At 38.2% G+C, this 25,977-nt stretch overlaps 1 protein-coding gene across 5 annotated transcripts in view; it reads left to right on the top strand.

The window, feature by feature from the left end:
* The first annotated feature begins 984 nt into the window (after positions 1-984).
* Positions 985-25,977, top strand: part of irs1 (insulin receptor substrate 1) — a 32,650-nt gene continuing 7,657 nt past the window's right edge. For 2 of the 5 annotated variants that reach the window (XR_007383291.1, XM_048982370.1), the window contains exon 1: positions 985-4,784. Coding sequence is in view for 3 of the 5 variants with exons in the window: in XM_048982370.1 (XP_048838327.1) it covers positions 1,653-4,751 (3,099 nt within the window). In the remaining 2 variants the exon portion in view is untranslated. Of the gene's footprint in view, positions 4,785-12,479; positions 16,018-16,038; positions 16,089-23,011; positions 24,228-25,977 lie in introns of those variants that run through there. The other 3 variants (XR_007383290.1, XM_048982369.1, XM_048982368.1) reach the window with 3 other exon arrangements.

Here is a 25,977-nt window from a genome sequence, read left to right as displayed (position 1 = left end):
CTAACACGTGCTGGTTTCAAAGGAATCGCCCTCCAAGCGTGTAAATTTCTTTTCGTAACAGTAGGCGGCAGCAACGACTAGACAATGCCGGTAAGCTTCAGAAAGTCAGACGCCTGACTAGCTCATTCATCTCCAACCTTTTAACAGTTATTGTTAGTAAAACCGCTAAAACAGAAACAAAACCAAATCCAAATGGTCCGTTAAAGAGTGGTACGACAGAGTTCTTTTTATTAATTCATGATAACTGAAAAAAAATTGCCACTAGAATTCGTTTGATATTTTCCATCCATCTACTATATCCGCTTTGAATAACCCGAGACGGGTACACACACTATTCACACACACGGACAATTTAGCAACTCCAATTCACCTCAACATGTTTATGAACTGTGAGAGAAAACCGTAGCACACTCCACGACGAAATGGAGACACCAAAACCCCGGTCCCAGGGCTGTGAGGTGCTAACCACTACACCGCCATGCCACTCTTTGATATTTTCCAAAGACAATACAATCGACACCACATACTATGTGTGATTCCCTGTCCAAAGCATGTGCTTGTTCGCCTCCCAAAGTGCATTATTTGCTACTATAATCATCAGTTAATACGTACAGAAATGATCAGACGTAAAATATATGACATCCGAGTATACAAGCATTAAAACTGTACTTTAAAACTATTACATCGTCAGTGTCTAGAGGATTTGACGAGTCAACGGCTCAGGTTGTTGTTCTGTTTAGCCACACCCCAGCAAATGTAAAAACTGCAATAATTTACAAACGCTATAAAAAAAAAAACACTGCTATTGTAGGCGAACCGAGCCTTCACCTATTACATCGCCTCAAGCTCCATCTAACTTTCAAAGGACCTATTTTGGGGGTTTCTAGTGGAATGACGTGACGCTTGTCCAATGAGAGCGCCGAATAGCTCTAAAGAAAGTAGCGCTCTCAGATTTGGGATTCCTGATTATGGGGTGGGGCGGGGCGCGCCCGCATGATGTTATGGCAAGCTAGGTTGCATCCGTCCGTGAACTGTCCACGCATCGAGTCGTCACGTGTTACTGTTCTACAGCACGAGCTGGAGCAGTAGGCATGATTGTCTTCACTCTAACACAAGACGTAGCACCTTGTTTTGGTACATATTGGACAAGTGAACTGAGTGGAAAACGGATACCACGTCGTACTCGGATGGGCTACTGATTTTGGAGACCTGCAAGTATTTAGCAAAAATTTCTTCATGCATTTGTTTTGATTATATTTCTGTGGTTAGAGAATATTGCCTGGATTGTCTTGCTAAATAAATGGGGTCGCACATAGGCGATTCTTTCTTTGATGGTAAATGTACGATTTTCGACATAACTGGGGTGTGTTTCAAGTTTTTCTCCCACCCTACTCAGGATTTACAAAATTCGACCGAGTTTTTTTATATGAGTTTTTTTTAAAAAATGAATTGAAGATGAAAAACTCTACTATAAGAAATCAACTATACGGGAGGTCTCCATATCCGTGCTGACGGTTTATTTGGCTCTGCGTTGTGAGCATGTAATTGAGGCAAGGCGACGGCTTTTTAAATCTGTAAACATTGTTAAATTAAGTCGTGCACGAGTTTGAATTAATATAAAATATTTAAAAGTTTAAAGGTGTTTTAGCAACATGGCAAGTCCAGTTACAGAGCAGGGTTGTTTTTCAGACGTGAGAAAGGTGGGCTATTTAAGGAAGCCTAAAAGCATGCACAAGAGATTTTTTGTTCTACGGATTGCCACTGTATCAGGACCTTCTAGACTGGAATATTATGAAAATGAGAAAAAATGGAACCAGAAGTCTGGGGCTCCCAAAAGATCAATTTTACTACATAACTGCTTTAATATTAACAAAAGAGTAGATTCCAAAAACAAGTATTTAATCGCTCTGTACACTAAGGATGAGTATTTTGCAGTTGCAGCTGATAGTGAACAAGAACAGGATCTATGGTATGAGGCACTAGTGGACCTGCATAACAGAGGGAAGATCTATGCACCTTTTGGGAACAGCATAACTATGGAGGACTATGGAGAGACCACCCCCGGACCTGCGTTCAAAGAAGTATGGCAAGTTATTTTAAAACCCAAGGGCTTAGGACAAATAAAGAATTTGGTTGGGATTTACAGACTGTGTCTGACAAATAAAACAATAAGCTTTGTGAAACTTAACTCCGATGCTGCAGCTGTTGTGCTTCAGTTAATGAACATTAGGCGCTGTGGTCACTCTGAGAATTTTTTTTTCATAGAAGTAGGACGATCTGCTGTTACAGGACCGGGAGAGTTTTGGATGCAGGTAGATGACTCTGTTGTTGCGCAAAATATGCACGAAACAATCTTGGAGGCAATGAAAGCCATGAGTGAAGAGTTTCGTCCTCGGAGTAAAAGTCAGTCCTCCTCCAACTGTTCCAATCCCATTTCTGTTCCACTGAGAAGGCATCATCACAACAACCCACCCCCCAGCCAGGTAGGACTCAGCCGAAGGTCCCGGGCAGAGAGCCTCACAGCCGGTTCACCTGCCTTTTCAGGAAAACACAGTCACTCTTTTAGGGTGCGGGCTTCCAGTGATGGCGAGGGAACCATGTCCCGCCCTGCATCAATGGACGGGAGTCCAGGAAGTCCGATTACTGCCCGGACCCGCCCTCACCACCCTAGAGGTTCCTCTAGGCTCCACCCACCTCTCAGCCATAGTCGCTCCACCCCCATGTCTGCTGCCTGCTGTTCCCCTTCTGCTACTAGTCCAGTCAGCCTTTCATCCAGCAGTACTAGTGGCCATGGTTCTACCTCTGATGGCTTATACCCACGTCGCTCCAGCACCTCAGTTTCTAGGTCTCCTAGTGATGGAGACTTCATCTCTTCTGACGAATACGGATCAAGCCCCTGTGACTTCAGGGGCTCATTTCATAGTGTCACGCCAGATTCCATAGAGCACACACCTCCTGCCAGAGAGGAGGAACTCAGTAGCTACATATGTATGGCAGCAGCTGGCCTGCAGTTGAATGGATATGGTGGACATGTTCAGTCTTGTTGTTCAGAGACTTGCACAGCGGAGCCAGAGAAAGGCTTCAGGAAGAGGACACACTCTTCAGGTACCTTAGTCAAGACTGCCTGCTACCAGAAGAACCACTCTCAGGATTCTGCATGTTCATATACAGTAATGATGCCAATGCACCAGTGCATCAGAATGCCCATCGATAGACAATCAGCATTTGTAGCCACAGATTCATACCCTGAGCAGGATCTGCAAACAGATGCTAGTGCTTTAGGTCACAAGGATGATGGGTATATGCCCATGTCCCCAGGTGTGGTGCCTCAGCCTTCTAAAAGTAATGAGTACATGCCCATGAGCCCCCGAAATGTGTCGGCACCTCAGCAAATTATCAGTCCCCATCCTGTCTCCATAATAGACTCTGATGGCTATATGATGATGTCACCCAGTGGAAGTTGTTCCCCAGAGACAAAGTACAGCAAAATCTGGACTAATGGGACCGATCCCAAACTCTCAGCGGAGAGTAACGATGGAGAGGTGACCTATGGAGATTATATGAACATGTACCCAGCTAGTTACTCCAGCAAAAGTACTCTGGCAGACTGTTGCTTCCACTCATTGGAGGAGCCATGCAATCCTCTTAATTCTTACCACTCTCTTCCTCGCTCTTTTAGGCATGGTGATAGACAACACCACCAGACACCCCAGCCCTTGTCTGTCATTTCTGTCCAGTTGGAAGAATCTTCCTCTTCCTCTGCTAGTAGTGACAGTGTCGGGGGACGAAATGGTGGGAACCAAATAGTTACACCCAGAAAGGTAGAATTTTTGGGCCAACCAAAACGACCAACTCGCCTCTTTCTAGAAAACTGCAAAGCCAGTACGCTTCCACGTGCCAGGGAAAACTTCCCAAATGAACCTAAAAGCCCTGGAGAATATGTCCACATTGAGTTCAATGATCAGTCCTCTACAACAAGCATGGTGTCCCTCCTACCTGTATTTTTAGATGGTAGCTCTGAGAGATCTGAGCAACAATCTTCTGAGTACATGAATACAGAACTGGGTTCTAGCAGTAATCTTAGCCATTCAGACAAAATATTGACTTCTGCAGATCAGTCAACTATTGTAGAAGCTCCTTCCCTTTATGATTTTGACAGTGATGACTTGCAGGGCTGTGATTATGTCAGTACGCAGTTGAGATCAACTTGTGTGAACCACGCTGAGGAACATCTGATTCTCAGAAACCCAAAAATTGGTGGGTCACCTGAAGCCCCATCAAACATTATATCACCCACACATGAAGGTGTAGCATTGAATGGGTTTCCTGGAATGATGAACCAAACATCTGGCTCACGTGCTTTCACCAGAGTGAGTTCCAGCCCCAACCAAAAGCAGGGTACCAGAGTCATTCGAGTGGATCCACAGGCCCGGCGTCGACATAGTTCTGAGACCTTTTCATCAACAGCAGTGGCATGTGGCCATAATATAATGGCACCATTCAGCATGCAAAACGGGAAGTGCCACAGCTCTGCATCCTTTGAAAATGTTTGGTTAAAACCCTGTGAGTTGGCAGCTCAAGAAAAAAATGGCATGTCTTGTGAGACTGGACCTTCTTCCCAGGATAGCTTTAATTACATTTATTTGGACCTCCTCAAAGATCAAAACTCTGAAATAGCCAAACCTTTGGATTCACAGAATGGCAATAACTCTGATTTAAACATGTATGCAAGCATTACTTTTGAGAAGTAGAAGAACTGAGGAAGAATCAAGCACGTAGAGAAGGTAATGATTCCTGAATATTTCTGAATGTTTATTTTCATTCTTGTTTATCTAAAGAACAGTATGTCAGTATGGCTTGCATGGAGTTATTTCTGATTTTCATACTGCTGCTCACAGATAAGCATACTTATCTGCTCATAGATAAGTAGACCACTTAATTGTTTGAAGTACTCTGTAGCCCTTTACTGAACAAGTGGTTGGAAGATGAATGGACTAATTCATTATGTATAGAAATAATCTATGCTGGTGTACACACATGTCATTCTACCCAGTTACACTACTATCAGAGAAACAATTGCATATTGAGTAGTTACTTTATCAATGCCTTTTAAACCTTTCACTGACATCCCAACTAGTTATAGTGCTGACATGGCTATTTAATTATTACTCATGCAGTGTATGGTACACTAAAAATAATATGCAGGTTACTGTTTACATTCAGGGATGAAAAATTTCTGCTTTTTTGATTGATTTCTGCTTTTTTATTCTCTGCCTAGGCCATTTGCGATCATTGTATATTTGAGGAAAAAAATTTGAGATGAGATGTACTTATTTAATTTGTTCATTTCATTAACTAAATACGATCCAAAACAGTAGCAGTTTTAACAACATAAATCATAAATGGCTGTAATATAAATTAACATGTACTTTGAAACCGCTCTTAAAAAGTAACCACTCCATCTTATTATTAATTAGCCAAACTATGAACTTGCGCATGGACAAAGTTTTGCAAGCATCAAAAAGTAAAGGCCACTATTTTTTTCCCCTTATGAACGACACAGATATTTGTATCCATGCATATCAATTCATATGCCAAACTGTCTGCATTTAGTGTTATTGCAGCATTGTTTGAGTATGATAAGAATTGGGAAAATATGATGGTCATGTCGCTCAAACAAAAGCTATGCCCATATGGTACAGGAAGAAATCGATGGCCAACATGAAATACACTGGTCTGCTACTTCGTTTTATTTTGTAAAACCTTCCACAAAAAATTACGTTTCTGAAAGTATAACTAGTGAGATCTGTTGCCAAATTAAATATATTAAAGGAATCAATCATAGGAGTTTGCATGTTCTCCCCATGTCGTCATGGGGTTTCCTCCGGGTACTCCGGTTTCCCCCCCACAGTCCAAAAACATGCTGAGGCTAATTGGAGTTGCTAAATTGCCTGTAGGTGTGCAGGTGTGAGTGAATGGTGTGTGAGTGTGCCCTGCGATGGGCTAGCCCCCCATCCTGGGTTGTTCCCTGCCTCGTGCCCATTGCTTCTGGGATAGGCTCCGGACCCCCCACGACCCAGTAGGATAAGCGGTTTGGAAGATGGATGGATGTATATTTTGCATATTACTTTGTCTTTTCCTATCAATATAATATACAAACCATCTAAATAATGCCACTGTACTGTATGTGTAATCTTACTACTGTATGCAGTGGTAGCAGTATGTTTTGGATCCATTATTAAAATATTCAAAAGTAGCAGGAGTGAAAAGTTTGAAAGCTACTGCGAGAAACGCGAGATTCCACAGTCACAGACAGCTAACGTGAGTGAGGCCGGTTGCTGAGACTTTAATATTAAAGACATAGAATGTACTTACGTTAACAAATATTTTTTATTACTAGTATTCATATATTGTGATTTTTATTAGGGATGGGCCGATCAACATTTGTTCAGTTACGATCCGATTCCTATACAGATTCCGAGACAAGAGCTCTTTTTACTTTGTTATACTTTATATATGATTTTTTTTATGCTAGTAAATACAGATGGAAAAAATGTATGACAAAAAATAATTAGGCTACTACAAACATACATAAAGCACTGTTCCACCTCATTTGTACGTCTTGTTTTGAGCATTTTTGAGGCATTTGCAGTTCAATATGAATATCTTCAAAGCAACTACACAAGTGGCAAATGCTTAAAATTTTAAAACAAATTTTCTCCCATTGGCATCAGCTCAGTTACACTTTGTTGTGATGGCAGCCCCTCTTGTATCACAAACTGCAGCGAGTTCTTAAAACAGTCCAAGTTAGCGATTCCCAAATCATCCATTGCTTATTTTTGTCCCACACAGTTGCGTGCACTTTAAGTGGGATTGTCCATTAAATGCTATTCTCACCTCTCAAGACGTTTCTGTTAAAAGCGTAAAATACAGATCGTCACATCTCATCTTACGCTCCTCGTACTGTGAAGGGTATGCACATGATGGCAAAGCAGGCGGGAGTCACTGTATTCACACCCACTGAGTAGCAAAAAAGACTGAGGGGCAGCGTTAGCATTCATTTTGAATGCCGCAAAAAACACATATAAAATGGGAAAGAGCTGTCATGCTGTTGATTGTACAAATAGATTTAACATGAAATAGGAGCTTTTTAGAGATTGCCAAAAACTAAATATGTAAGTATAGGACATGGATTGGTCACGCATGGCCGATACCCGATCTGTCAAATAGGACTGGATTGGTGCCGATACCGATCCAAATATCAGATCGGTGCATCTCTAATATTTATCCAAATGATTTTTCAGTATTTCTTTTGGCTTATGCATCATCTGGGAGTTTCTGTGATCTTTCAGCAAGCTCCAAAAATATTCCTATTTAATTGTTCATGGCCAATTCACAAATACCCAAAGCTGCAACTGTGAAATGCGACTGTGAAGGTTTACTGCATTTTCACACAGCTGACATGACTGCTCCAACGCACATGTGTTGCTGAACAGTTAACCATCATGTGACCTCCACTTCTGTTTACAGTATGTTGCGCTACGGCTACAAGAATGTTAGTGACTTTTCAGGCGAAGCATCTGAAGAACTGGTTTCTTACAGCCCTGCCCCTTATGCCACTTACAACCTCTTGCAAATATGACCATTTTTTTTAAAGGAAAAATGTATAAGTGAATGTATAAAAAAAATTTTGGGGCAGTTGCACACCCAACAGCGCTACCCTGCTGAAATCTGTGGCCAACATGAATTACACTAGTCTGTTTCTTTGTTTTATTCTCTAAAACCTTACAGAAAAATGAACAGACATACTGTATGTTTCAAAGTGTAAATTATGCAATCTGTTGCCAAATTAAATACATTAAAGAGATTGTCAGCATTTTCTATCTCACTTCTGTGGTCTCATGTCAGTCATCTCAGTGGATTTCAACCAAGTGACTAGATCTTTAACTAGTTAACCTGAAGTGTGTGCGTTCGTGTGTAAAACATTGCATAACGTAAATACTATGTCTGCAATACTTTTATAAGAGTGTGTTTGAAGATAGTTATTTAGAGCAAAGAGTGGTAACAGGCTGACGTATGAATGTCAGTATCAGTATACGTTGAAAATTACTTAAGTTGACTCATATGTAATTATTCAGTTGATTAGTTTTTAATTCGAAATTGATAAATCGTTCAGCTTCATTGTGTACAGTGCTAAAGTAGGTGCTATTGATGGGTAAGGTGTCCCCATAACCAGCAGTATTAAAGGGTGGAGACAGTACCATTTTTCAGACTTGGAGGTGGTTCCTGGGTGATCAACAAATGTCAAGTATGTACAACCATGGCACAGTAATTTAACCAATGAGGTGTCGCACAAAATATGTATACAATATAGGCACACAGTGTGTGTTTCAGTACCATATGCTGAAGAACATCATATAAAACTTTTTACGTTGAAACTGCAGAGCAAAAGAAGATCTAATTATGAGCATTACAGTATATACAATATATAATATATAATAGTCATTTTAAGTCTTCTAGCCCTAGCTTTTCAGGCAGCTTTGCAAGTGCCTCCTAATGCTGAACATTTCTGTTTTAAGAAAGACGGATACAGAATGATCACATCAGTAATGCTGTGTATGCACATTAATCTACAATATTCTGTTGCTGGAACAGAGAAAGTACAGTTTTTATATAGATCTCACTGGCTTACCTGCTTTGTGACTGCATGTTTTGATTTGTCATTATCTTGCATCTCCAGATCGGTATGCATTAGATGGAGTGGCATGGTCTTGACTGGAAGACAGTCTGACCATTCTGATGTCACATTGGTGGCTGTTGTGAACACTGGGTGATGGTTCAGTCAAGCAGTTGTATAGAACCAAGTTTCTCAATCACTAGTCTGAACTGTGGCAAGGAAACATGGATCGGTTGTGATTGACCACTACACAGTCAGACCCTCCCCCAGTAGGCAAAATTTGCCAGTGGGTAGGTGAAATTAACAGAAATTCACCCAACATAATGAATGATGCCTAGCCAGGCATAGTGGTTGGAATGGTTCAGAGACCCTGTATAGACACATTTAGATTTTGATACTGATACCAGCTTTGGTGCCTTGGTATCAATACTCAGTCAATATTGTAAAACATTCCCATTTAAATGTGATATTGCTTTGAAACAAACAGGACTGTTATCAGTTAAATGAAGAGCAATATTCTATAATATTGTTTTATATATACAGACGCTTCTCTACTTACAAACTTTCAGACATACGGATGAAGTGGACTGTAAATTCGAATTGTGTTAATTGGGCTCCCGTTTCCTGTCCGCACCATGAAATTGTTTTTTTCTGCTGGCCAATTCTGGGTTGTACGACTTCTGGCCGCTACTCCCACCACACAGCAGCGTAGCGTGCATACTCCCAGCATCCTGGCTCTTTGTACTTGCATATACCGTTAAAATAATGTTGAATATCGACTTACGTTCCGAATGGCCGTTCATAATGTTTGTATCTCATTCGTAAGTGCAAAGATTCTAATATTAATTTGGCCTCAGCTGTTACAAAATCTCATTGATAATATACTAATGTTCTGGTTTATATGTGTTTTTTTTCTTTATTTGACATAGCGTAGTTTTCATCAAGGGAAACTGATAAGCAGTAAACTCATAAGCAGGCTAAACATGATTTTAAACAGAAACACAAAACATAATTACTATTACATTACACCAATATCATGTGTCTTATGTCTGTTATCATGCACCCTTAACAATCTTAAATATCCTTACATGACCCAGGGCTGCTTCATTCAGTCTGAAACCAAAATGTTGCCATATCACACTTTTTCTGCCCTGCTTATTAAAGAGAGGTGGGCAGCAGGACAGTGCTTTCAATCTTCCATCTATGTAGCTTTTCTGCAGAAGATATATGTGAAATGAGCACAAATTAACACCCCAAAGCACAGATTTTGCACGGCAACTACATGATGTAACTTCTTAAATATCGAAATTTGCAGTGATAGAATCTTACCATTTAAATTTTTACATATCACGGTAAAATACTGTTATCATATGCCTATTTTCACATTATTTATATAATTAGCTGTTTGTAGTTTGGGCCCAATAAAAAACTCTAATATTCTATACCTTTATGGATAGCAGCTACCTATTCGGTGAATTAGAAGTCCAGTGTTTCAGCAATTGTGTGGATTGATGTTTACCTTTGAAGTTGATTGTTGTATTTTGTTGTAAAGTTTTTTTTTTTGTTTGTTTGTTTTAAAGTAAAAGGAAAAATGGTACATTCAGCCCAGTTTTTTCTTTGTGCAATAGTGAAAAGCTTTATGAAGAAACCAGGAATGTAGAGTGATGAACATTACACCTTAAATAGCACTTGATATTGCTGAATTTTCCCACATTGGGATACTAGAAGGATGTGAGCCTGAAAAAGAGCCAATTGAGAGGACAGTTATTTTTTCTTCTTCAGAATCCGGAATCTTCTTTTCATTTTTGCTACTCCCTGAGTAGAGATCAGTATCTGGGTTGGTGTCGATTCCAGCTTCCATAAAGGCAGGGTGGAGTCTAATTAAATGGTCTGCAGTGGGTTTGTGGAGGATTCTGCCAATTTACAGCTAGTTGATGATATTAAGTGATAGGAGCTCCGCGACGTTCTGTGCACCTGCACAGTGCAGGCCATTCTAGGCTCATGCAGCTGCATAGACTGCGCAGACTGTAATGCTTCGTGCTGGATCTTCATGGAGGCAGGTGTTCTAGCAGCTGCTCTCTGTCTCTGCATGACAGAAGCACTTTGATCAAACCTGGCATTTCTCAGCTTGGCCATTTGCCCAGAGGATGGCAAGAGCCTGTAGGCTGGGCACACTGAACCTCATCCCCTAGAACAAAAAGAAGGGTGACAGATTTTTTTGGATGTAATCCAGAAGAGGCCACAATAAACTACAACAAAGTTATTAAAACCTCATTGTGTTTGCATTTAAACTGTAAACAGCCTTCTGGGCCACATATGTCTGGCTCCCTGTAGCAGTCTTGATGGCAACGTGCCAGCAGGCATATAACACGTTGTCCAGAACCACTTCTGGCCTTATTTATGTCCTTATAGCAGAGGTCACAGGATCGGCAATGGAAAATTTTGAAGTGCGTCAGTCCTGGCTCTCTCCTTAAAGCTGGAATCATTTTTGTTACTGGCGTCTTGGTCTCAGACTTCCTTTTTGTTATGCATTTGTAGGTCTGTATTGTGCTTTGTGGTTCAGGCCTGCTTTGTGTGGAAGTTTTGCAATCAGTACCCAAAATGACATCAAATTTTCTTACAGCTGCTAGTGAACTGAAAGTACAGAACAGAAACTTGAATCTAAGGGGCGGAGAGAGAGACCAGGATAATGTTATGCCAGTTAATTATTTGGTGGGCACTGTCTGTTTTTAAGGTGACATTGGCACAAACTGATATTCAAGATTCCAAATTTTTATTTGTGTCATGCATAAATGTAGTGGCATACCAGCAGTGAAAAGAAATTTCTACTCCAGTCTGTGCAATAAATCAAAGTAGAAGGATATTAAAATTAAATAATATGAACAAGTATAAAAATATAGAAAACCTTAAAAGTTACAAGAAAATATAAGAAAGTTTATGCTTATTTCAATTGTTGGTGTTAATTATGCTAATGGCTTGGATAGAAGTTTCTCCCCAAGCTCTCAGTTCTGTGGTAATATTATATGGTCTATTACGATATTATGGTTATTGCTTTGTGAATTGACATGTAGTATTAATACTGAAATGTTTTGTTTAAGCTGTTCTCTTGTTCAGACCTTTATCACTGACACTCTATTGTTAAGCACACTGTAAAAGCTCTATAAGGATGAAGTATATTTTTCAGTTGTGTGACAAATGGTGTAGTAGGGCTGGGAAGTCTGGGATGGCATTCCCGGTGGAAACATCCCCGTGTGTGTCTGAACTTGCTGAAGTCAGGGAACATCTGGATTTTGCAGCAGCAGGAAGTTGTTCCTTTTCTGAGACGAATGGTATTTGCCCCAGGGCTACAATACAACCAATTTTCTTTTCAAGCATGCGGTGCTTCTGTGCATATAATCTTTAAATGTTAAAAGTCCCATTAGGAAAAAATGTCGGGTTTTTTTTTTTTTTTTTTTTCTTTTCCCATTATTTATTTTCCATTTAATTGTTGCTTATGTATTGATTCATAGAGTTGGAATGACTGGTTTCTAACATATATTGTCTTATTACAGTACACCTTGGACTGCCCAACAGAGATTCTAAGTATAATTGAAGTATGGAACCAGACCCATATGTTTCTGTTGATTTGTGCTTTATCAAATAAGTATTTCATTTGGGTTCTAATGTAGACAGACAGTCTTCATGGATTGTAATTTTGTACCTTATGCTGCCAGTTCTGCATCAGATAACCATGATTTGAGCAGTCTTTCTTTCTTTCTTTCTTTCTTTCTTTCTTTCTTTCTTTCTTTCTTTCTTTCTTCAGTACTCCTCCCCACAACGTTCACACCAGCTTCACAGCCACCCACATACTTTCACACTGCAAGCTTCATTGACTAAAGCATTGTGATTCAAAGTAGACTACAATTTGGAAAATATCTCCCATAATCTTACAGTCTGTAGTAAACAGCAGATGAGAGACAGAGAGAGTGGAGTCCAGTGATGTTTCCCAGCAGATAGAACAAAGCACAGTTGGGATCAAACCTAGATCTCCACTGTAGCACACTCCTTGTTTACCTCTTTAAATGGAAAAATCTTACTTCAAGAACAAAAACACTGACTTCTGCACTATTGGAGAAGCCCTGAACAAGTATTGCAGTGTCAACATTTTCTGCACAATTACTTGTATGATTACGCTCAATAACACTTGCAGTCTCAAGGTGCTTAAGATGAATGTTTATTTTTATGTCAGTGTAATCTTTTACTTATGCAAGTTTTTTTGACTAAATTACACATTGTATTCCCCTATGACTCCTTCATTTGGTCTGACCGTATAAGCTGTACTCATTCATATACCCACCAACTTGTACAATAAAAGTACTGTTCTAAAAGTACTGAATCACCTGTATGCTGTTCTCATGGTGTGTACAGTACTAACACCAGCTAAACTTCCTCCATTAAATGCAGAAGTGACAAGATCTTAGTTGTTTAGCTTTAATAAGATGCCAGGATGCATTCATGAATTAGGAGTGAAACTAAAATAATACAATTAAATATATATCTCAATTTCGATTCCGGGGCAGCATGGTGGAGCAACAGTTGGCACTGCTGCCTCACACCTCACCCTTCCAGTCTCTGCTTGGGTTGCGGAGACTAAATTGCCCCATAGGAGTGCATGTGTGAGTGACTGGTGTATGAGTGTGCCCTGTGATGGGCTGGCCCCCCATCCTGGGATGTTCCCTGCCTCGTGCCCATTGCTTCCGGGATAGGCTCTGAACCCCCCACGACCCAGTAGGATAAGCGATTTGGAAAATGGATGGATGGAATTCCGATTCCAAATACCATACATTACAATGCTATACTGAGGAAATTTGGCAAAATGTAAATAGCAATCCAAAAGTAAATAGTTCTCTTGTACATACTGAATAAACTCAAAATGTACAGTATACATTTTTATGAATAAAGTACAACTTTACACGTAAGCCATCACAAAAGAAAAAACAAGCCTTTTCTCTTTAAGCATCCTAATGGCACTAGGCAAAGGAATAGGAAACTTAGCCCTGGGATTAACATGTTAACATCCCTAAACATTAAGGCAATTAACAAGGTTATAAACGTGTCATTGTCACATACATTCTTTCGTTTCTGTTATATCAACCGTATATAAAGGTTACTTACAGACGATGAGTTCTCATGCACAAAGCCAATTACAGCGCAAGATTAGGCGACAACAGGTTTGCTACAGGAGACACACGATCAATATGCTATTTCTTTATTGAAAGTGAAATCTCGCGAAAATACCGTGGGAATACCACCACTAGGGGGAGCCAAATACAAACAAGCACTCATGGATAGGCAGAATGGAAATGTAAAAGTTAAATGTGTTTTTGTGATATATAGCTCTAAAAGTATACTTATTCCTTTAGGGGGCGATTGTCCCATTCACTTAAGTCAAATCAAGTCAAAAAAGCGTGCATCTGCGTGTTTTTTTTCCCACTTAAGTGTATTCTCACATCCACTTAAGTATGGGGTTCAAATGCACTTTGGCTATAGTCTAATATCCTTCCATTATCCATCCATTTTCCAAACTGCTTATTCTACTGGGTCGCGGGGAGTCCGGAGCCTATCCCAGAAGCAATGGGCAAAGGCAGGCTATAGTCTAATATATGGAATATAATACACATGATGTGTATTACCATTAGGCATGATTGTGGCAGAAAAAGAATACATCTGTAAAAGAAAAAGGAGATAAATTCAAATAAAATAAGGAAAAGGAATTTAAAAGAATAAGATTTTTTTTTCATTGTCTTTGCTTTTTGCCGTTCTGCTTTTAATTTTACTGTATTGGGGACAAGCTGTCAATCAGCTGGCTTTAGGTATACCTTCCTGCCCAGGCTGAGTAGTCAGTTCCAGCATACACAAATTCTGCTTTCGACTACTTCTCCAATTTCCATCAAAAACCGGAAAAAATGGTTAACAAGCGGTCACATTCTATTTTGTTTTTACATCTGACACAAGAGGCGTTACCCTCATATGTGATATGTTGAAAACATTTTAGTTAAATCATGGTCACGTCTTATTAATTCCATCCCACAATACATTGAAAAGTAGACATGCTTTATTAAAGGCGCTTTAACACCGCAGAAACTTTTTCTGTAACCACGGACTTTTGTCATGTTCACACCACAGGAACTTGACTCGATTTGTAATTCCTTGGAGGAAGTTCAGGAACCCTTTTAAGTACCTACTCCAGACTAGGTACTTTTCTTTCAAACACAAACTACTGGGGAGGCGCAAGGATAAACTTACTGACTGGTTGATGACAAGCCCCGGTGTTAACTTGGAGGTTACTCGGAAGTGCAGGGAAAGAGAAGTAGCGGAGCAAAAATTGAGCAGATGGAATTATTTTTATACCTCAATTACATTTTTAATGCATCCATTAATAGATTTTTTGCTTGCATCGGAAATTCAGTCTATAACCAATGCCAGCGCTTATTAGTGGCATCTCATTCCATTGTTTTTTTGTTCTGTGGAAAATTAAAGCTCCATCTGCTGGCCAGATCTAATACGAATCATAAACATCTGACGAGTCCTATAAGTAAAGAATAAATGAAAGCCTGTGTACCACTTTGATCGCTATCGATCCCCCAATAACTAACAAATATCTAGCTAACAAAATGACTTACAGTGAAACCACTTATTATTTCTAATCACGTCTACCAGGGTGAAACTGATCAGTATATGCGGATGAATATTATATCCAATTTTTTCTTTTTCTTTATTTGTCAGGCAGATTACCAACTGACATTTGTATATTTGGTAACGCTTTACATTATCTGCGCCTTCATAATGCTTTTATATTGCATTCGTAAAACATTCAGTGCACCTTCATAATGTATTCATTAAGTATTCATAAAACATCCATAAACATCATGTACTTACATTATATAATAAACATAATTGTATAATCATGTAATGTCTGTTATTAATGTATATTAAGGCTGTTAAGGGATGTTAGGATGTTAAGGTGTACTTGCATGCTGCTTATAAATGTTCGATGAATGCATTACGAAGGTGCACTTTAATGTAAAGCATTACCGCATTTTTATCACATGAATATAAGATAAACCGGACAATGTTGTTATTTACTGAATTTTGAATATTTCAGAATATGGTATAGTGGTTTCAAATGCTCTTCAAATTACAGTATTGCACAAATGAAATTGCTGAACTATGCATAATTCAAATATACTATAATACAGTATTGTACTGTATATAAAATATAGCTTATTGTAGTTTCACTGCTTGTTTTTGTTAGTTTATCATGAGCTTTGATGAGGCTAAATTTGTCACTGAGAGAAAATGCCTTTTTCTTGTGTATGCAGCATTAGCCTCAAGGGGCTAGCCAGAAGAAGATGGGTCACTGTGAGGCAAGGTAGGATAACCAAAGTAAAGTAAAAAGATATATAACAATAATAATATATATACACACCCACAAACAATATTGCCAAAAGTATTGGGACTGCCTTTACACACACATGAATTTTAATGACATCCCATTCTTAATACTTAGGCTTTAATATGGAGTTGACCCATTCTTTGCAGCTATAACAGCTTCAACTCTTATGGAAAGGCTGTCCACAAGGTTTAGGAGTGTGTTTATGGGAATTTTTCACCATTCTTCCTGGAGAGCATTTGTGAGGTCAGGCACTGATGTTGGGCAAGAAGGCCTGGCTCACAGTCTCCACTCTAATTCATCCCAAAGGTATTCTATTGATTTGAGGTCAGGGTTTTGTGCAGGCCATTCAAGTTCCTCCATACCAGACTCGCTCGTGGACCTTGCTTTAGGTCATGTTGGAACAGGAAGGAGCCATCCCCAAACTGGTCCCACAGAGATGGGGGCATGAAATTGTCCAAAATGGCTTGAAATGCTGCAGCATTAAGAGTTCCTTTCACTGGAACTAAGGGGAAAAGCCAAACACCTGAAAAACAACCCCACACCATGATCCCCCTCCGCCAAACTTTACACTTGGCACAATGGAGTAAGGCAAGTACCGTTCTCCTCCGTGCATCATCACTCCAGAGAACACATCTCCACTGCTCTAGAGTCCAGTGGTGGGGTGCTTTATGCCACTGCATCCGACGCTTGCATTGCACTTGGTGATGTAAGGCTTGGATGCAGCTGCTTGGCCATGGAAACTCATTCCATGAAAGTCTCTTCACACTGTTCTTGAGTTAATCTGAAGGCCACAAAAAGTTTGGAGGTCAGTAGCTATTGACTCTGCAGATAGTTGGCAAATTCTGCACACTGCGTCTCAGCATGCGTTGTCACCGCTCTGTGCTTCCACTTTGCTATAATAGCACTAACAGATGACCACAGAATGTTTCGTAGTAGCGAGGAAATTTCACAAATGGCCTTATTGCACACGTGGCATCCTAACATGGTACCACGCTTGAATTCACTGAGTTCCTGAGAGCAACACAATACAGTGGTACCTCGGTATATGTCTGCTTTGGACGCGAAAAAATTTGCTTGGTATATGACCTTTGTTAGGAATGCGACTCGCATGCTACAACCTGTATGGGTCAAAATGAGTCACGACACCGCACACTACCCTTGTTTACTTCTCTGAAGACAAACCCACACCTGCCCACGAGCGTCAGTATGCCAGTTGCTACCATTCAGTGAACAACCCGCGCTATAACCCTTATTTAATTTTTCATTTAATTGCTTTTGTATTTATGTATTTTAATATTAAGTAGTGTTTCAATTATAATATGCCAATAACAATAGCAGTTTTTCATGGGAACGGATTCATCATTTTCCTTTTATTTCTTATGGGAAATCTTTGTTTGGTATACATCCTGTTTGGTATCCAAAGTCCAAGAATTTGGAACGGATTACGGACGTATACTGAGGTACCACTGTATATATGTGTGTGTATGTGTGTGTGTTTGTGTATATATTAAGTAATGACTCACGAATCGGTTAAAAATCAATGTAAATGTATGACGATTTAACCTGGCTGATGTGGAAAATGATTCACTTTAGGAGTACTTCACCGAAATAATAATAATAATAAACCACGCTAAAAAGCTGCACATGCAAGCCTTAGTTTATTTGGTAATGCTTTATATTGAGTGCACCTTCATAATGCATTCATAGAACATTCATAAGCAGCATGCAAGTACACTTTAACATCCTAACATCTCTTAACAGGTTTAATATACATAATAACAAATATTACATGATGATACAATTATGTTTGTTATTATATAATGTTTGTCATTAATGTATACTACAACTGTTAAGGGATGTTAGGATATAAAGGTAGACATGCATGATGTTTATGAATGATTCTGAATACTTAATACATTATGAAGGTGTACTGAATGTTTTATGAATGCAATATAAAAGCATTATGAAGGTGCAGTTAATGTAAAGCAATTACCATTTATTTGAAGATTTTTTTTTTATTATTTTGATTTGGGATTTTTTTTAACAGAATTTTATTCAATTTCAGTTGCACTGTCAAGACAGTTTAGAAAGATAAAGGAATATTTTTAATACATTTTTCTGCAGCTCATTTTGTTAAAAACCTATTTCCAGCAACCATACAATACATCTGTGTATTTTTTTACCTGACCACTAGTTCAATATCTCATTCACTTTTTAAACTAATTAAAGTAATTAATTAAGCAAGCTGGTGGTGAAATTTAATAAATACATGGAATGGTTCGGGTGCCACTGGGGAGAAGTTTGGGAAGTGGTGTTCATCTAGCTATCCAAATAGATAAAAATAACTTTTTGGAGAACAGAAGACATTTTTACTAGTTTTTATTGTGTTACTCATAATTTTCAAATGTTCTTATGTTAAATTATGTTTTTTTGTTCTAAGAAAATGTGCAGTTACTGCCCAGATAAATAGCGTTAAACATTTCTTTTGAGTGCCTAAGACTTTTGCACAGTACTGTGTGTGTGTGTGTGTGTGTGTGTGTATGTGTGTGTATATATTTACCAACAATAAACAACAACAAAGATTGTCCAAAGGTCATCAGAAACCCTTCACTTAAGAAAATGTCTGACCCAAGATTTACAAAGAGCCCCAATGGATAGAGAAGAGGGTTTGAGATAAGATTTTTAATGCAATATTGGTATATATGCATTTAGCACAAAAACAAAACTTGAAGTACTTACAAAAAATAAAGAAATTCAATTTCGCGGGGGGGGGGGGGGGTTCTCAGTTTTAAATCACTCGGACACGTAACAGCGCAAAGGTGACTAATATCACAATATTGTTCAGTTCTGTAGCGATAGTATTCACCCTTACCCAAGTTCGTTTGCCTTTGCAGTTGTCCGTCCTTCACTCTCCATTTCACTACTTGTAACTGTGCTGACAGAACATAACAACACATTTTTCTTACAACTTAAATTTTATTATAAACAACATTTCTTCATTGTAAAATACAATTTTTCTTCAATAACACAAAAAAACATTTTGTTAATTTACATTTACATTTATAGGATTTGGCAGACGCCCTTAGCCAGAGCGACTTACATAAGTGCTTTGAGACTCTGCGATGAATTTCCGATGCTAGCTCAATAAGGACCCAAGCTATGAATACCATCTGTCTGAAAACTCCGTTAAGTGCAGAATTTTTTTTTTTTTAAATCACAATGTTAATGTTTAAAAAATAATGAAAATAATTCAAACAACCTTGTTTATTGTAATGTCTTAAAAATAAGCATCACCTTTATGCATTAAAACAATTTTGCTACTAGTAAAGGTAACCAATATGTTTTGCTGTCTTTGACATATGTCTTCTAAAACCTTGTGCAACCTTTACCACATGAAACGTAATTACTAAACCTTTTGTACTTTTTATACAAATATAACCTTAATATAACCTTGTAAAATGTCTAACAGTGTGCAGATCTTTCCTTTAAAACTTTTGAAATATAGAACAATAGCTGTTAAGCAAATTTTACAACTGAAACAACTAGTATTATGCTGTAAACCTTTATGATAGTCCTTTTTACAACTTTTGTATCAATGGAACTTTTGTACATCTCTCCTTTAAATTTGAGAAATGTAGGCCAATATTCATTAAGTAGTCTCTAACTGTGGAAAAATATGTGGCTATTGTTTTCTATTAATTTTCCCAAAATCAAGAAAAGAAATCTCCCTTCTCCTGATCATTGCATATTTAACAATGTTCACATTTTCTTAGTGTTTTACCACAATATTTACCGTAAGAATCAGATGTAAGGCAAGATTTTAATTAAATCTGGTTATTCCCTCTTTTATTTAGACTTAACAATCCTGAAATGTATTTCAATACAACCTGAAAAACAGAACAAAATGTTTCTTTGATCAATCCAATATTTAGAGCTTTACGCTCCGCATGTTATTTTCTTTGGTACAATCTCCATGAATAATTGTGCATCAAAGTGCATCAAAAGTATATTGATATCTGATGTACATGTATCTGATGTATAAAAATATATACAAACAGTTCCCCCAAACAAACCTGAAAAAAGAGTTCTAGTAATGTGAATGAAAATGTAAAAACTTAGTTAACAGTGGCTCCTTCAAAACATTTTTTTCGTATAGTAAACATTTTACTACCATAAGTAAACCATTGGTATAACTATTTCAAATTTTGTCAGCTGTGACAGACTAAAAAATATTTTCTTCTTGCTCCAACAGTTGGATGTTTGAGCTTCACTGACCACTGCAGAACAGAGAACTACACAGTAATTGGAGGCATATGCAAATATAGAGAAATGAGCTTGAGTATTTTTATAGAACCTGAGACCATGCATGAGCTTTGAAGTGTAAATATTAAATGACATATCTTTTCAAAAGCCTAAGTGATCAATCCAAAATGAAGAGTTTGTCTACATCTTCCCAGTGGTAGACAATAAGGCCCTTCAGAAGATACTCTCGTTTCAGATTCACCTCAAGGCACTATAGTTAAGAGCGCACACACAGATAATGCAAAATTAAGCTCTCCATTTTTGCAACTCAACTCAAGGTGCAGATACTACATGATGCACAAATGGGCAGTGGAAGTAATCATAATTTACAAATTCTTTGAGCAAACCAGTTACAAGGCCTACCACACAAAAAAATAAATGACCAACATGTAATCTTACTGCACAAACGAATTTGTTGCCAAAATGAACACTATTTCTCAAAAAAGTAAATATTTATGCAACACAAAAATATTGCACTGGATAAGTATATACCAGATCAAGAAGCTTCAGTATATCTCTTGTCTTCTCTCTGACAGCTCCTCCCTTGTCCTCCCGTATTATGTCAGTCAACTTGTTATGGTGCTTGTCCAAGGAAGCCAGGAATAGTTGTTGAAGTGGAACAGTTGTAATTCTCACAAATTCCGCATTGATCTTTCAAAAACAAAACAGCACAACAAATTGTTTCAATACGTATTTCATTACATATGTGAGCTCAGTAAAATCTTAGACTTGGGTTAGGTTAGGCATGAGAAACATTTCGTTTTGTTTTGACTATAATTTAGGCATCTGTATAAGTCACTACTGACCTTTTGTCTGATTTACATCATCAACTGTGAACAACGCAGGCCATCTCTCTAACTCTGGTTTCCTTTCCCACAGTTTTCTATCTTCACAGTGAAAATGTCTTGTTCATTTTCTCCTTTATTATTGTGCGATTGCTTCACTTATTCACTGCACTTATAAGTGACAGTTTAATTTTCCAATTTGTCTGGGGTCTCTCCATTTGGAATATCAGGTATATGCTTGGCCCCCTCTCTCCGAAGCCTCTTTACTTTTACTGCTGGCAGTGCATCTTCTGTAAACGCCATTAAATCTGAGTCCCCCTCACATTATTATTCATTTGGACCCTCCCACATTTAACATAAAATATTAATTTTGTGCCAGTGTGTCCCCCCCCCCCACATTCAAAATGCTTCTGACACCCCTGCAATCACTGATCTGTACAATGTTACTGGGAAGTCTGCAAAAAGGTCCACAGAATACATTTAGATGGCAGATGTCTGTGTTCACAAGATGGCGGTTGCAGCCTCTGTTTTTGTTTTCTGCTGCCATTGGTGTTACGATTTGAATTTTTCTGCCCTCTGTCATTGTGTTACAATTTTTGATCTGATCATCTGTACATTTTTATGTGTAGATTTTTATTTTATAATGTTTTTATGAAGTGGTCATAAGATCCATCAATGATCAAATAGTAAATACAATAAAAATAATAAGAAATAAATAGATGTTCATTTCCCAAAAAGCCTCATAGCCTCAAATTTCCTCAAATAGCCATCACTATGGTGTGGTGTTTTCCTGTTTTAGTTGTATGTACTTAGTTGCAGCTTGTTAGGGAAATACACTCGCTCTGTTACTGGCATTCAACATTTCATTATATATCTGTTTTACCACCTATTTTCTTGCATTTGGATTTAAATAAATCCCCTGTTTATAATTTTTACATAGAGCATGTGTAGGAGAACTCAGTATTCCAGACTGCTGAAACCAGCAGTCTTGTTATAACAAAGATATACAGTTCAAGATGTGTATGAGATTTATATCTTGTGGTGATATGAAAAATGTTGCAGTGGCACATGTGAAGACTGGAGGTATACAATTTGCAAAATGAGCAGTTTGTACAAATGTATGAGTCAACAGTGAACAAACGCAGTGTTCAGTCAAAGTACCAAGTTGTGTATGTTTGGGGGGGGGGGGGTCGAAGAATCAACACTGCAAATTACTATCGAGCACATTGTCAGCTGTGGGGAAGAAGTTGTTCCTCAGACTAATCCCTTGTATGGCTACTTGTTGGATATAGAAGAATATTATCAAGTAGAAATGGATGACATATGACTTATTACAAAGATTTGAGAACCAATTTACTCAATAATTTACTCAAAAGCCAAAAAACTCAATAATTGCGCTCAGGCAATTAGTGGTGGCTTGACCACAGTCTTGTCCCCAGCATGAAGTTAAACTTCATCTAATCATGTAAACGAATCATCATTCATTTGGTTCTCCTCTTTTGCTTTGATATCCATGCAAAAACATAGCATACCCATTACATTATAAGGAGAAACATTTGTCGTTTTAACTAAGTAATTTAAATTCTATTTTTAGATAAATGACATTATAGCACAAACCTTTATTGTTTCATTAAGAGAATTTTGTGTCTCATTATAATGAGAATTGTTAGTTTCTTTGATGTGGTAGTTATGTTTGTTAACGACAGCTTATTGAAGTTTCTGATTTGCAAATATTGCCCAGCCCTCCACTGTAGGTATACATATGTCCTGCCCCTGATTTGTTTCCATTTTTTCTTTGTTTTCCAAATCTAGACTTGTGATCAGATCCAGACTGTAGAGCTTCTCCTGAATCTCACTCCCAGGATCGAGTGCAGTCAGATGTGCTCCTTGCTGAGCTCAGGAGCCGGCTGCAGCTTCCTCATTCTGAAAACCGAATGGACTTGCCAAATTCAGCAGTGAGATCACCATGTTCTCCACAAATGATCATTAGGGATTGTTTGATTTTATGAGTTTTCATGATGTAAAAGATGTATTTTTACTATTTTTTTTTACTTTAAAAGTGTAACATAGAAGGATTGTCATTCTTGTTATGTTTAAGTTCCTGTGACACAATGGTGCAATTGTTTGACACGTATGCAGGCATCTTCAGATTTGTTTTATTAGTTTCCACACATTTGGTCAGAAATATATTGAATGTTGTTTCACTTGAAGGCCACAGCTTGTCCTTGTGCAGCTTGTTATGGCCCATAAAGAACCCAGTCGCTTCCTGAAATTACTCCTTATTCTTTTGAGTCAATGAGAGATTTTTTTTATCATAGTCTTAGATTGTTTTTACTTGCTAGAGTTAGCTAATTTCAGCTAAAAATGTTGCCAATAAGGATCCAATGACCAAAATATCTATATGACACAATCCCAGTGAGACCCTGTGTAGGAAATGGGCTGGAACCCATAGTTTCTACCAGACTGTTATTTGTATTTACCCTCCCTCACACTTTTTTACTGAGATGTAAATATGAAGCTCATATTTTTAGGACCATAATTTTAGAAGGGTAGAAGTAAGTGATTGCTCGGTTTTTGATCTTGTCAACATGATGAATAATGGTAAGAACCTTGTGAATCTTAATTTGCTGGCCCTTTTCTCTACCATGTAGTGGGTGGGATTATTGTGTATCTGTGGCCTCTGATATGACAGCCTGTAGAGATTGGGATGTCAATCACAGAAAACGGCTGAATTTAAACATGATAGACCTCGGACATTTACTGTACATACTGAACAGAATTACTGAAGAGTTAATGAACAAATGAGTGCATGAACTGATTAATAACCTAATGCAATAATTAAGTAAATAGGTGGGTGAATAAGAAAAACAAGATTTCCAAAAGAGTGGAGTATGTGACATCATGTGACGCACTGCCCCAGCACCAACAAACCCTTTACCAGAGTAGATATGACCACTTTGTCTGAACATGGATTCCTTTGTACATTCTCAGAATTATTTTGTAAATAAAGTCAATCTTTCTCTTGTAAGGTTGCTTTGCCTAATTTCCAGTTATCTAAAAATCTCATTATCAAGGCACCACAGAAATGAGTACAGGCCTGAAATCACAATAGGGTTCAATTCACTGATGTTGGTACTGTGTGCAGAACAGGAGATGACAGTTGATTAGTTCTGCAGTATTTTTAGTTTTAGTTAAACAAATGTCATATATTTAAAAATTAAATGAAAGTACACCATAGCTATGATTGAATTTTGATTGGCGTTGTGAAGGAAGTTGAAGAAAATTATTTGTGTATTGCATTACATTTGTCAAAAAGATGTTTTCTGAAATTTTCTGAAACCTTCAACTTGAAATATAAAAACTCATATCTCTTGCAAAAAGAAATATCTCTTCTCAGAATGGTGTACACACGCACCATATTTTTACATTGAAGTACCAATTATGCACACACTCACATTTGCCATCACCTGTTCCAGAAGATTTAAAGCGGGATGCAAGTGTTTATGGGAGGGACATATTTATTTTTTCCAGTCTAAAAAGGCATATCACATTAACATTAGCCAAACATCAATGAGTAGCATAGGTCTAGTTATACTACAGCATGCAGGAAAGTATACTGGCAAAGTATAATTACTGACCTGTTCATATTTCTGAGTGTCTGCTTGAAAGCAGCAACTAATGAGCATCTCAGGTTGGGCTGGACTCTATCCAGCCTCCCTCATGGTAAAGTCAAGTGGCCTAAATTTCATTTGAGATTGTTGTTGTCATGCCCGGCTCGTCCGATCCTCATGTGTGCACGCCCCTGATTATCCACGTGTGCTTCCCCGATCTAGCCCAGCTGTGTCTGATTATTTTTGCCCAGTCTTGTCTATTTCAGTCTGTGTCTTGCCCTGGTTTCTTGTCTGTCATTGATGTTAGTTGATGTCAGTACTGGTCTCCTGTTCTGTTCGATCCTGCTCCCTATTAAATCCCCGTTTACCCCGACTTCGCCTCCTTGCCTGCTTCCTGCCCACTTGGCTGCCCGTGCCCCTTACCCGCTTTACCCGGTGAAGTCTAACGGTTGTTCTTTCTTGACCTCTTCCTCTCATTCTCTCTCCTGTATTTCTAGCTATTGGGCAACATTTTTTTTCTATTATTGCACAAAACAGGAATTTTTTTTTGGCTATTTATTGCACAATCGTGGGTTTGTAAATGAACTTATAAGCTTTTGCTGTTTTCAAATGTGAAAACTGTGCCCATTTGGTAAATGGGTACAACATTGCCAGTGCTTTCTAAATTATTCTATTTGCACTTAATATAGAACACTGGTGTTTTGCAAACAGTGTGATTTATAAATGGAAACTGAGTGAAATGTATGTGTTTTTGAGACTTGATTGTGGAATTTGGTGCATGAATTTCAAGTGCTATCGATTTTGTTTCAAGTTCCACATTCAGAGTGCAAACAATTGGCAAGCAGCAGCATAACTGAATATATCTTAGGCAAAAAAAATACTAATTCTACTTGATTGTTCCAAACTTGGGAAGAGATGCAAATTAATTTCTGATGGTATTCATGTTTTTTTGTAATGGTGGTAATAGTGCACCATTGCAGAATAGCTTATACCTCTCATTGTCCCTTAATTATACAGGTGGTCCCAGTGTTGCAGAAAAGCATAGAAGAATCTTTAACTTGTATGTATATGCAAGTCCAGCTGTTTACAACAAAAAAATGCATAGACTGATTGCTGCAGGTGTGGAAACAGATAAAAACATTGCAATGAATGGGAATTATTTTTTTA

Source organism: Brienomyrus brachyistius, chromosome 17 (genome assembly GCF_023856365.1).
Source record: "Brienomyrus brachyistius isolate T26 chromosome 17, BBRACH_0.4, whole genome shotgun sequence".
In the NCBI taxonomy this organism is placed as follows: Eukaryota; Metazoa; Chordata; class Actinopteri; order Osteoglossiformes; family Mormyridae; genus Brienomyrus; species Brienomyrus brachyistius.
This window is presented reverse-complemented; position numbering and strand designations above follow the sequence as displayed.